General features: G+C 40.0%; 1 protein-coding gene across 7 annotated transcripts in view; it reads left to right on the top strand.

Moving 5' to 3' along the window:
- The window catches only part of PHF20 (PHD finger protein 20), a 189,631-nt gene that overhangs the window by 155,370 nt on the left and 21,035 nt on the right, over positions 1 to 13,226 (top strand). For all 7 annotated transcript variants that reach the window (XM_084646317.1, XM_084646322.1, XM_084646321.1 and 4 more), the window contains 2 exons: positions 7,663 to 7,762; positions 10,904 to 11,099. In XM_084646317.1, coding sequence (XP_084502443.1) covers positions 7,663 to 7,762; positions 10,904 to 11,099 — 296 coding nt within the window. The remainder of the gene's footprint in view (positions 1 to 7,662; positions 7,763 to 10,903; positions 11,100 to 13,226) is intronic.

Here is a 13,226-nt window from a genome sequence, read left to right as displayed (position 1 = left end):
AAGCTTCCCAACTCAAAGGCTCCAGATACCCCAATCCAAGTAGGGAGCAGCATTTGGAGAAACTTGATGGCAGCAGTGCATGTTGGTGGAAATACTCAAGTGTTTCAGGTTAGTCATATAGTGTCATAATGGCACCATATTCAACGCCTAAATCTGTCAGAGCACTTGGTGGTATGGGACCACCGTTTATTCCAGCATCAATATATGTGCCCTAGAAGTAGGATTCATCTGTGCAAGGCAAGCTGGTCTAACACTCTGAAATAACCTTGTATGAAATATCTTGGTTCAGCTGACATTACTTGCAAAGCAGTGACAAATCTTGCATTACCCTCATCAATGCAAGAGGTTGAGTGGGGATAAGTATTTGCTGGGGAGAATTTTTCAGAGGCAGGATACATATCTGCAGCAGAGGAACAGAAAGACAGTTACTGTGCTCCGGAGGATCCAGTATCCCTCTGTTGCCTCAGATGTATAAAGCAGCTGGCTAAAACAGTTGGGTTTGAATCAGTTTCTGTCCTCAACAATCAAGCTTGACTGGTAACTTGACTGGAAGCCCTTTCTTTGCCCTTGCATCTTATTTCAGACCCAATTGCCTGAGAAAGTATGGAAGACACTGCAGACTTTTCTCCCCAAGTTCAAAGTGGCAGAAAAGAAATACACCTCACCCTGTTATGCCATCAGCTGTTTCTCTGGGATAGGTCTTGCATGGGGTGTGGATTAGGAGTCCTTAAGAAGCTGGAATAGGCCATTTTATGTCATAGGACATGAGGATTAGTGAGCAGGGTTTAAAAGTAGCTGAGTCTCATTAACCTTGCAGGAAACCAGTCTGGGACATAGGAGGAAAAAGAAGAAATCAGATGCTGTCTGTTGGAAGCTTTGAGGGGAACTGGCTGCCTGCCTTTTAAATATCCCTAGGTTGTGAATTTCTCGTGTCTTTACAATTAGAGACTGTTCTTAATCCTGAGGCAAAGGGATTTTAAATCTTTTGCTTACCTTAACCTCCGGAGCAGGGAGGATCAGAGATTGCTTTTGTTTGTTCCTGACTCAAGGGGTTGGGGACTTTTGTTTTCCTTGAGCCTAAAGAGCATTGAGAGTGGATATAAGTTGAGACATGACAAAAACTAGTGGTTTTATTTATCTTTTTGGTTGCCTGGATTCTTTGAGGATGAGTGACCCTTTGGCCAAAATCTTTCACACCACTAATGTGCACAAGCTTGGGGAGTCATGCTAATTGACTTAGCACTACCTGTATGCATATCTCTTCAGACTTGATGGGAGTTGCCATATCTCCTACCAGTGATATCAGACATCTTGACCCAGAAAGGCTTTTGCATGCTGCATCCTCACATCTTGAATGAGAGGATGCTGACTGACCTAACTTGTACTGTGGAAATGGGGAAAATCCTATTACAGTCTAGGAAACTACTTGTTAAATATTTTTCTCAGAAGCGGAAGAGGTTTCACCATGAGTAGCAGATTCTCTGCAATCTGTTTTCATATTATTCAACTTAGACTTCTTACTGTAGTTAACGTTTTTCAGTCTCTCCTTGTATTCAGCGGAAGTGTATTTGTCTGCCATCTCATCATATTACCCTTTTGTTGATTATAAATTACCATTATTTTTTAATCTCTGCTGTAAAATTAGGCACCACTAGAGGGTACTTGTGCAGTCCCAATAAGGGTTTCTTTCTAAAACGTTTCTAAGGCTCAGCAGTGCCAAGGCTGCGTCTCCCATAAACTGGAATATATAGAGACATAATGTACTTTAAAAATTATAGCTCCTGAGTTACCTTTCTGTTTTTACAAATGTAATATGAAATTGAATAATGCAATCAGTACAGTAGCATGTATTTTTATTTTAATATTGTCTTTTATGTTACCATATTTTCAGTCTTTGATTTGCAGCAGATTTTTATATGGATAACATGTTTTCCATGGTAGTAGTTATTGGGATGGGGGACTGGTGGTGTAGCAGCTGCATAGGCACAATTAGTACTTGAGAACATGCAGGAAGTTGTTGGGAGTGATATACACATAATTAGCTTTGGGGTTGTCCTAAAATGATCAGCAGTGAAATAGTAATGTTTACGATTATCAGGCGTAGATGTCAGACTTAATGCCCTATAGAGCTGAATTGGGAAAGTTCACATCTCTCTATGCTATTGTTTCAGGCTATCTGCAGACTCAGGAAAATATAATTTCTTCAGTTAAACTGCTCTCCTATTTCATAGATGTGAGGGCTAGAAGTATAACTTGATTAGAAATTAAAATTTAGATGCTGGAGTACAATTTTCTGGCAAGGGGTGGATTTCTATGGTAAATTCTATTATTGCAAAACACAGGGGACCACCCACATATGGTGGTAGCTCGGTGTCTGTCTGTCTTCATTTTGGATGTCTCTATTACAGGGTCTTCTGGAAGGTTTTTTGGGGGGGGGGAGGGGCCAAGAGCTTTTAGGGTTGAACTAATTTTGTTGGTTCACAAAAATAGTGATGGTGGATTGCTCTGGTTGGCTGTCGTGAGGAGGGGGCTGTCTGTCCAGGAGAGTGAAGCTGTCTATACTTCAGAGACGTGCCCAAAGGCATGGGTGAAGGGGTCTCGTGCATGGCTGGCTTTGTTATGGGAATTGCTGTAATTTGAAGAAGTCCATGGTGGTTGTGATATCTAGGTGGCGTTGGGTTATTTTCTTAGCTGCATTGCCTACATTGTAATTAAAATTGACTAGGACATCAAATCTTAGTTTGGTAGAAACGCTTAGTTATTTAAGTAATTGCCTAGACTCTCTATGCTTGTCTTGTCTGGGGAATTGTATAACAGAAGAATACATATGGATTTGTTTCACTGAATGCATCCGATGAAGTGAGCTGTAGCTCACGAAAGCTTATGCTCAAATAAATTTGTTAGTCTCTTAGGTGCCACAAGTACTCCTTTTCTTTATATGGATTTGTATTTCTCCATCTGTGTATTCACATACTGAGACTTCTCCTATTTGAGTCGGCCAGCTTTAGAAAGTTTCTGTTTTAGAAGGGTGCATCCTTGGATGCTGTTTATGTATGTTTTTCATTATCCTATTGAGGTATGAGGGGTGGGGGAAGAGGGGAGAGACGACTTCTTCTTTATTGGGTACCAGCCTCTTTTTGACACTGCTTCTTGGAGCGTTCTAATTATTTTTGAGTCATCCCCCAAGCCACTCTTGAAAGAGTGAAAATCCTGTGCAGTTGGTAATCTTAAAGAAGAAAAAACTACTTACTTGTAAATCTGCATTGTTGAAGATATTCCCTCCCCCCCCCACCCCCCCAGAAGATTCGCACTCAGACCTCTACCTTACCTCACAATTTGGAAGCTCAGATTTGAGGTGTCTCCTCTATCTGCCCTCAAAGCAGTTATTTGGAGATTTGCCCATTCCTGGAGGAATTGCTGACTTCTGGTTTTTTTAAATGTGAGCACTCTAAATGCCAGTTAGAATGGGACAAAATGCTGCCTTTTCTTACTGCTCTGAAAGAAACCGGCTAGAATTTTCTGGGACCTCTGAGGTGCTTGTTGGAGCATACACATTCCAGGGAGCCCTTGTGTCAACGCACAGGTGTCTTGAGGCATCAAAAACATAAGAGCTAGAGTAGTTTATGCATGACTGTCACTGGGGCTGCAAGACCTGTGAGTGGGACTCCTGTGAGATCTTATCTACAAAAAGGCAGAATTACAAGTGAGTAATATTCTCTTCCCCACTCTGGTCATCTCTAAGAAGTTCAGTGCCATTAGCCATGGAAAATATCTTTATTTTTCTTTATAAAAAGATTACATACAAAAATTGTATGCAATTCTAATATTGGCACAGTTCAAATAACAAAGGGTCTGGTGCAGCTCCCTTAAAAGCTGACAATAAACCTCCCACTGATTTCAGTTGGAGCAGGATTGGGCCCAGTAACAGGAAGTGCAGCATGTTAAAGTTTCAACTATACCATGTACAGTTTAATATATAGTATAAAATTTTTAACCATTTGTGTCTGAAAACAGTAGTTACAGAAAGGTATGTACATGTTTTTTGCATTGAAATAATATGTTTGTATAGCAAGAATTACTAAGTTAATAGTACTAGAACTGAAACAAAACCTTATTTAAATATGGACCTGTGTCAAATTGTCACCTAGGCTTCATCCTGGTCTCTGCTTAACTCTGGAGGGGCCATAGGGTTTTGCTATTAGAGCTATATAGGCAGCAATTCAGTTTTTACATTGATCACCCTTTTATTGGAGGGGAATGAGACTTTCTCCTGGGGCCAACATCCCCAAGGTAAGGTCTGGACAACAATTTGTCCCAAATAGAACAAGTCTGCATAATCTCTTCTGGGTTTAGTTCCTGATTTTTTTTTTTTTATTATTATTATTTTGTGGGGGTTGTGCGTCTTTCTTTTAGTTTAATTTTTTGTTTTAATTCTGGAAGATATGGAGCTGCTCCACATACCAGCTTGGGGAAATTCACGCCTCACCTTCTTTGTATATATAATTAATTTGTTTGGTTTGGTTTTTTAGCCCTTTTGTTCTCTTCCCCCCCCCCCTTGTCCACCTTTTCTCCTCCTTCAAAATCTCTAGCTCCTCATTTTAGCTCACTTTCCATTACTAATCTATACTCTGGCTCAGTCTGCTTCCTCTCACCTGTTACAGTGGGTCTGTAGCCAGGAAGCAAAAGTGGGAAGCACTAGACAGACAGTTAAAAAAGGGTGATGAGCATTGTGTCCTTCCATGGAATGCTCTGAAGTGTCTGGGGCAACTTTCCGCATTTTAGAAGACATTTCAAAACATTCACTTTAGTTAAAACAGCTGTCTTGAATTCTGTAGTTGGGTATTTTGCCTGTGTGGCAAATTATGCTTTGCGTATTTCTCATTTATCTCTGTTGCACACATGTATTTTCAAAATGTCAGGAGGTCAACATCTAAAACCAAAACAGGTTTTCCCTTGCCCCTTATACAGTGATAATGGGCTTATGAGAGTCTCCCCAGTCTTCCTCATTCCACAGTCCCATGCTTTGATATCTCCTGATTCAGTATAGTAACTCAAACTGAATGTCTGTGTGTTTTTTTGTTTCATTTCTATAAACTTGCTGTAAAACTTTGAAACAAAAGTAACAGACTTCTTTCCTTTTTATTTGTCCTGATCTTTCTAGTTTTCCGTGACTTTTCCTTCCTTTTGTACTCACTAATCTTTCTTTCTGCTTTTTCAGTGTCTGCTTTACATCCAGTTAAAGATGTATAAACTAAAAACCACTTCTATCTGAACATGTTTTGTGTGTGATTGCTACCAGTAATCCTTGAGATTACTAGAATTGAAAAATTGGAGGAAAATACTGTTCTGTCAGCTCGTTTGTTGCCCAGTGTAGTAGTGCCTTGGCACTATTTTTAAATCATGCTTTTAAGCAGAGTGGGTTTCAGTTTTACAACACCCTTTTACTTTTCTGCCCTTTCCCCTCTGGACCCAGTCTACACTAGCACATTCCCTAAAATCTCTCACTGGTGCAGCTCCGCTGTTGTGCAGCCACGGGGAATTTTACAGAAGTGCTAGTTTAGACAGGGCCTGGAGCTCTCCTCTTTGTTCTTGACACATCCTCGGCTGGCTTCCTTTTTCCTCTGCTTGCTTTCCCTCCTCCCATTAACCCATCCTTTCCCTTGGGTTTTCCTCTGGCCCCTCCCTTGGCAGGATTTCTCTGCCTCCTCTTCCCTTCCCTTATTGGGGAGACCTGTTTTGGAAGGAGTACCTGCCTTTTCTTTTTTTGGATGGAGAGTCTTTTCTTCTCAACTGATCTTGCTGTTGCCCATTTTACCACCATTGTCTTAGTGGTGAGAAGAGGGGCTACTTCCACCCCATCCTTCTTGACTGGCCTGTCTCCTTCCTATTTTTTGCACCACTCTTCCCCTCCAGTTCGTAGGGTGACGGAATGCCTCCTCTTTTCCTCTCCCCATTTTTTGGGAGAGGCTCTCCTTAATCCCAGCCTCCTCAGAGACTTGGTACATGGATCTTGCAGTCTATTTGTGGGGCAGGGGGTGAGAGTCTCTCTTCTTCCACATGTCCCTCTCCACCTTTCGTGTAGTGCTCTCCTCCCCCACCCCCTTTCCATGGTCTTCTCTGTCTCTGCCCCAAGGTCACTGGATCTAACCATGAACCTGGGTGTTCAGAATCTGTTGGTGCTTTCTAATGTACTTTGCAGTCATGTGTTCTCCCCATAGATGGAAGATATGTCCCAAAGGATATGTCTAGACTAGAGTTTACTGCAGGAGTTAACTACAGGCATTTGTGTAGTGTCTAAGTTTACATTTCTAAAAGGATAACTTCAGTTAATTGGAAATCAGTTCTCTCAAAACAGGGCCCAAACTCTAGTCTAAACAATCTCTGTGGCCGTAGGGACAATAAACATGTTTCTCAGTTGAGTTAGCCAATTCATGCCCCTGTAGGTACAGTTTAATACTTTTAAGGTTGTTTGAGCTGGCCATTTTGTAACTATTAGGTTGAGCTAATTCAGTTGAAAAACACCTTTGTTCCTGTCAGTACAGCCTGTGCAGAGAGCCACGCAGGGAATGAGGGAGAGTCAGGAAGGTTTTTTCCTCTCAGGCCTCTCTGTAACAGGTTTATGTAAAAGAAGATAGAGCCATAACACAGTCCTGTAAATAATGTTCCCTCGTGCAGTTTTGTCCCACTTCCACCATCTTTTTCATTATCAAACTTAGAAACGCCTTAGAGGAGAGATTTGGTTATCTTATTTATCTGTAAGGTTCTTTGTATCCTGTTTTAGACTGTGTAAATGGGACTAGTGGTAACTTCTAGGAGCTGTTTGGAAATTGCAATTGGGTACTTTTCATGGTTTAAAAAAAAAAAGAGAGAAACACAAAATGCAGCTACAACCTTATCTACACTAGAAAGTTGTACCTCTTTAATACTGACATAGTTTAATACTGGTTAACTTTAGACCAGGATTGTATGTCTCTGCCTTCAGGGTATCTTCACGTTCGATGATATACCTGGATTGTGATGCTCTGAATAAGGATTGAATAAAGGTGACTCAGCTATCCTCTCACTTCTGGAGTTTTTTAGGTACATTGATAGGGGAAGCTTGAATTTGTACTATGGCTACCCTTGCTCTGTGTGGATGAGGTAATATCTTTTATTGGATCAGCTTCTGTTGGTGAGAGGGAGAAGCTTTCGAGCTACACAGAGCTCTTCGGGTCTGGGAAAGCTTGTCTCTTTCATCAAAATAAGCTGGTCCAATGAAAGATATTATCTCACCCATCTTGTCTCTTTAACGTCCTGGGACAGATACGGCTGCAACGACGCTTGCTCTATGTGCTCATCTACTAGAGGATTTTGGTCTCAAGGGGTATCAGTTTGCTACTTTTTATGATCTCTGATTTCACTCGAAAATGGTTGTGATTTTTATGAAAAATGAGTGGGGAAGGTGGAACTACAATGAAATTTTCAATCTTTTAATTTAATTGCTGTTCTTAAAATAAGGAGGGATCCGGATGTTGTTTTCTAGGCCTATATTTCTCTTAAGTTTATTGGCTTTTTCGTTACACAGACACTATATACATACATACTCACACATATTAATCTTACTAATTAAGGTATTCGTATTGAGGTTTCATTTGTTGATGTGCAATTCTTGACTTCAAACAGTGTGAAGAGTGTCTGTGCTGGCAGCATGGAGTCTGTATGGGTTTACTGGAAGATAATGTACCTGAGAAATATACCTGCTATATTTGCCAAGATCCTCCAGGTACAAAGATTTCTAAGGTTACAGACCCTTCTAATACATGTAGTAATTTTATTAGCTTTTTATATCTATTAAAAAGTATATATGTATAGTTTTTGTTCTTATACCACTAATTTCTGCCCTGTTAGTTTGTCTGTCCTTTTTAGATTATTGGTTTTTTTTTTAAAAGTGAATTTAATTTGCTTTCATTTGTTATTGTTTAGTCAACATTGTTCAGATGCGTTACGTGAAACCATAACAGAAGTTGGAATTAAATGTGTATAATTGTAAAGATACTCCGCATAGACCGTATATTTTGCTGGTAACACAGATTTAAGTTGGGGTGTACTATTTGACTGGAAAATACAGATCAAGTTGTCTAATTTTTCAGTCTGTTTTATTTTTGAGCTCTCCTGAGAGTTTTAAATTTGTTAGAGACTAATGGTAAATTGTTGTTGACTAAGTGCTAGGAAGCTTTAGGTAATGCTATAGTTTGAACTTAGTTAGCGAAAGCAATTAATTGATGTAATATTGAACTAAGTAATGTTAAAGATGGTAAATAGACTAAAAATGGAATAATTTAATATTGCATCACTTTGGATATGTAATATTTATGACAGTGGTATTTTCCCACACAGGCCTCTCAGCATGTAGCAATGTGATGGAACCTGTGCCTGACTGTTGTTACAAACCACCACTTTTATTTTAAATATGCCTGTTTTGATGGCTGTGGCAGGCTCATCAACAGCAATCCTGTAGACTCCTTTAAGGTGGTGCCAGACCTACCTCATGAAATTAGCCAGCAGGAGGCTGTTTCCTAACAGTCATCACTATCTCTCCTCTCCCCTCCTCTCATCTCTGAAATGCACTTGTGATCCACTTTTTGTGTCAACATAGATACCGTAAGAAGCCATCAAAATTAATTCCTCTGTGTCATGCACAATCTAAATTTATTCAGATTACATCACCACATATCTTTTTTTATCCATTCTGGAAATAATATAAAATACATATTCTAGTTCATACAGGAATTAATTCAGGGAAATCCTATGACCTGTGTTATGATCACAGTGGTCCCTTCTGGACTTACACTCTATGATTTAGTAATTCCTTCAATTAATCACTCTTAACAAGTTTGCTGAATTTTTTTGGAGACGATTAAGAAGTCTGGGGCTTGTCTCTCCAGTTCTCTTAATTGTCAGAACTTGGGGCAACTGACAAACTGTCTTCTCCACTGTACCCAATATCTTCAAGGGTTTTTGTGTTTTATACTCTGATCTGTGCCCACTCTGGCTACTTAGAAAGCTGTTTGCTACCATTGTGTTGCTGTTGTTGAAGGGATATTATCAATACATCACTTAGTAAGTGGTGGATGCCAGTTGGTTATGGCAGTTCACCCCTCTTTAAGTCACAGGAGTGCTTGCTAGTACTCTCCCTGTCTGACCTTTCTTTTTAGGAGACAGTAAACCAGAAGGGTAATGGCCTTTTGGCTCCAGGTCCACCTCTAAATCAGTGACATCCTGGATAGGTTTAAGTCCAGATTCAGTCTATCTTAGGGAGTTGAGACTGCCAGTCAGGGTCCTAAATGATCTGTAGATTTTCGATTAGGATGAGTTGACGTTGTATTTGGCAGCTTTCCTACCATTGACCACATGTTGTTGCTTTATTTACTAAGGGATGTTGCTGGTGTGCCTGGAACTCCTTTGCAGTGGTTCTAGTCATACCTACAAGACCTCACATTGTTGCCAGCCAAGCCTAGTGATTGTTATGAGTGTGCTCTCTCCCCTTTCCCATCCCTGCTCATGGAGATGGCATGTTTGGAAATAATGAGCTTAGTTGACATTAATCTTTACATTATTTTCAACCACACCTTAGCCATGGAAATTCATACTGTGCATGGAATGAAAATATTTTGCCTTTATTTATCCCGTAATGACCATTGAACAGCAACACAAGGCTTTGTGACAGAGGTTCCATGATTACAGTTCCCTTAGTAGGGCTCTGAACAGGGGATCCTCCCTGCTGGTGCGGAATGCAGCAGCATAGGCAATGACTACACTGAGCAATGATGTTCGTAACATGCATCCACTCTGCATTCTTATGTACCTCCTGCCCGTAAAATTGTGCATTGATTTTAAGTTTGCCCTGTTAGCTGTCAAAACCCCCTAATGGATATTGACCTAGCTATATTTTAAAATTCTTCTGGGAGCCTCTTTCAGATAGGTCTGTGTTGTAAGTGTTTTGGGCCTTATATGAGCAGGTGACTTGTTCTTTGCTCTGATGTTCCCCAGGCTGTGGAACAAGCTCTTCTGGGGCAGCTGCAGAAGCCCAACTTCTGCTCTTCCAAAACAAGCACACTTCTATTGAATAGTCTACTTTTCAGAGAGACCCTCTGTTTTAATCAGTTAGCGCCCAGCCAGAATGCATTTCCAGGCCCATCCCACGATTTTTATTGATGCTCCTTGGCTTGGCTTCTTAATTTGTTTTTACTATTGTGTTTATCCCATCTATTTTATAATGTGATAACGCAGATGCATTTCAGCTGTTTCTGTGACACCCCAACCTCCTCAGCAAGGGGTATTCATATATTTGCAGGAGGCTTTGGTCAAAATTGTAAATTTCAATGACTGCATCTTGGTACATGCATTCTACTTATAAAACGTAACTGACTAGGCATCAAAGAAACTACTGGTGATGGGAAGTTCACAGCCCTGTCGTGTATTTGTTTGTCTGTCCACAGACTCTTTAAAATCATTTGCACTGAATTATATAATGTCTTCATGCCTGAAGATTTAGTTACTGGAATGTGCAGTATTGTGTTAATAAGAATACATCAAAAAGATGAAGATGTCCATCAGTTGCAACTGTCTGGCGTGGAAGTCCTCACTGAATACTGCTGCTTTACACTTGGGTAGAATTCCCTGGCTTGGAGCAAGGTGTCATATGTACTTCCCACTTCATATGTTCCTTCTGTCTTTGGGGTAGTGGAGTGTCCCATGTCAAATAGACTTTTACTAGTGCTATTGTTAAGAAGAGTTACTATTAATAAGCTGATGCAAGATTTATATTAGTCGATATCAAGCTAATGATAACTATTACCAGTAATGTTCACATACCAAAGTTATCTTAATGATTATTTTATTCCACTCATTACTGTTGCTTTAGGTCAGAGATCCAGCTTAAAATACTGGTATGAGAAGGAGTGGTTAAGTAATGGTCATATGCATGGCTTAGCATTTCTGGAAGAAAATTATTCCCACCAGAATGCCAAGAAGATTGTAGCCACTCACCAGCTTCTTGGGGATGTGCAGAAAGTGATAGAAGTACTGCATGGACTGCAGCTGAAGATGAGCATTCTACAGTAAGCAGTGTTTTGAAGTCTTAATTGGCATGTACTAGATGTGAAACAGATTTCAAAGAGTAGAAAAATAACTGATGATGCAGATTTATTTTGATTTCATATACTGTTCCATGGGTATATAGGAATGGAGTTTGGTTTGTTGAGTTGTGATTTGCCCAAAAAAAAAAAAAAAAAGCTGCTTGCTCCTTGGTGCAGTGAAACTAATTTATAAAATATAAAAAATAAAATATTGGTGTGGGGTGTAGATATACTGAAACAGAAGCCTGGAGAAAGAGAGAGCAAGCAAAGTATAGAAGAAAACTCTTCTAGAATATTTAAACAGAATACGGAAAAAAGCAGAATATGGATGACAGGTATACATCTATCTTTTCCATCTCAATGCTACTAAACCATAATTTTGCTACTGGGAACATTATTTTTTAGCCCATCTCTTATTTCTCTATTATATATAGTGGAATGAGAACATTAATATCTCAGCAGCCTTTCAGTGGCTTGCCCACCACTTTATAATCTATATGAACTTTATTTTGTGGTTACCAACGCAACCAGAAAAATTACAAAACGTTCCATTATACATGCATATATGTATTAGTAGATATGGACAGTCAATAACCAACTTTTTCTGCATTTTTATGAGTTGAGCAACATTTTTCCAGTTTCCTTAATGTTCTGGGGATGAAAAAAATTAATTATCCTAACGTCAAATCCATCAGTTTCAGAATGTGATTTCTTAAATGTTTCTCCATTCACTGATCAGTCGGTCACATAGCAGCAGCCATTTGGAAAGCAAAGCTCTTGGTGTCTTGGGCCTCTTTTAGAACTTCTTCTCCTTTCCCCTCAATCTGTTGTGTCTGCAATGTGATAATTGCAATACCTGTAAGCGTTTGAATAGTGGATTGCAAAAAAAAGATACAGGGTCATGCATCATGGAAATACTATGTATCCGTTCATCATGGGATTTCTTAATCACCTCTGTGGAATACTTTTCTACTTAGTAGGAAGGAGGTGAAACTTAAATATCTCAGGATCTTTAGGACCTTTCTTCCCAGTGTTGTACAACAAGGGGACATGAGAGTTTTAGATCTTTAGGATTCTTCAGCTATTGAACACAATATCTGTTTTGTGGCATTAAGGTACGGAACAATACACGAGTGTTTTGCTTATGGAATTTTTTTCCTTTTGGCTTCCATCTTATCTTGACCCGGCTGTAAGGTATTGTACTGCATTAACTCAGTTTCTCATAAAATGCATCATTAAAGAATCTTCAAGAGATTTCTAGATTTGAAGAAAGAGTAACTTGATGTTCTTCTTTGAGTGATGTCTCTGTGGGTGCTCCACTCCAGGTGATGGTGTGCCCCGCACCTCTAGTCAGAGAATTTTGACAGCAGTGCCTTATTGGGCAGCACATGTGCTATCCCCATCTCACGCCTATAGCAGCAGTTCTAGCACAGTGTGACCAGCCACCCCTCGGTTCCTTCTGAACTGCCCTTGGTCCGAGTCGGAGCTTCAGCAGTGCCTCTACAAGACTTACCTTAGATTTAGATTCAGGATTAGCTGCATAGTGTAGTAGATTGGTTAGTTAGAACTCGTTCCTATCCCTTTTCTTTTGTGCTGCTTGGGGGAGAGAGAGACGTGCTTCCACTGCTACAACCTTAGGACCCGCACGAGGAAAGTGAGGGACCTTAAACTCAAACTTATCTTTATGATGAAATCTCTCCTCCCGGAATCGCAAAGTCCTCCCAGTCACCTACCTCAGCTTCTGACAGACCTCCCTCACTGACTCTGCACAGGAGGGACCTGTCTCCTTAAAAAAAAAAAAAAAAAAAAAAGCCCTAGAATTTCTATTTTCACACCCTCAGCCAAACTCATTGGTGGTAGAGGCAGTCAACAAGTGGGGCAGGCAACACCATTCAAGGTCCAGCCCATATGATAGAGGGGAAAAGACTGGATCTTTTTGGTCATAAGGCCTATTCATCAGCGAGATTACAGTTCAGCATAGTAAAGTGTGAGGCCTTGATGGTGAAATACAACCATACACATTACTCCAAACTGTAAGAATGTATTGATTTTATCCTGGAAGAATAAAAGGTGCAATTTAGGTCAGTCATCTCAGAAGATCACCTCCTG

This window comes from Lepidochelys olivacea (genome assembly GCF_965140295.1).
Source record: "Lepidochelys olivacea isolate rLepOli2 genome assembly, chromosome: 13".
Lineage (NCBI taxonomy): Eukaryota > Metazoa > Chordata > Testudines > Cheloniidae > Lepidochelys > Lepidochelys olivacea.
Note: the sequence above shows the minus strand (reverse complement) of the source record. Positions and strands in the feature narration are given on the sequence as shown.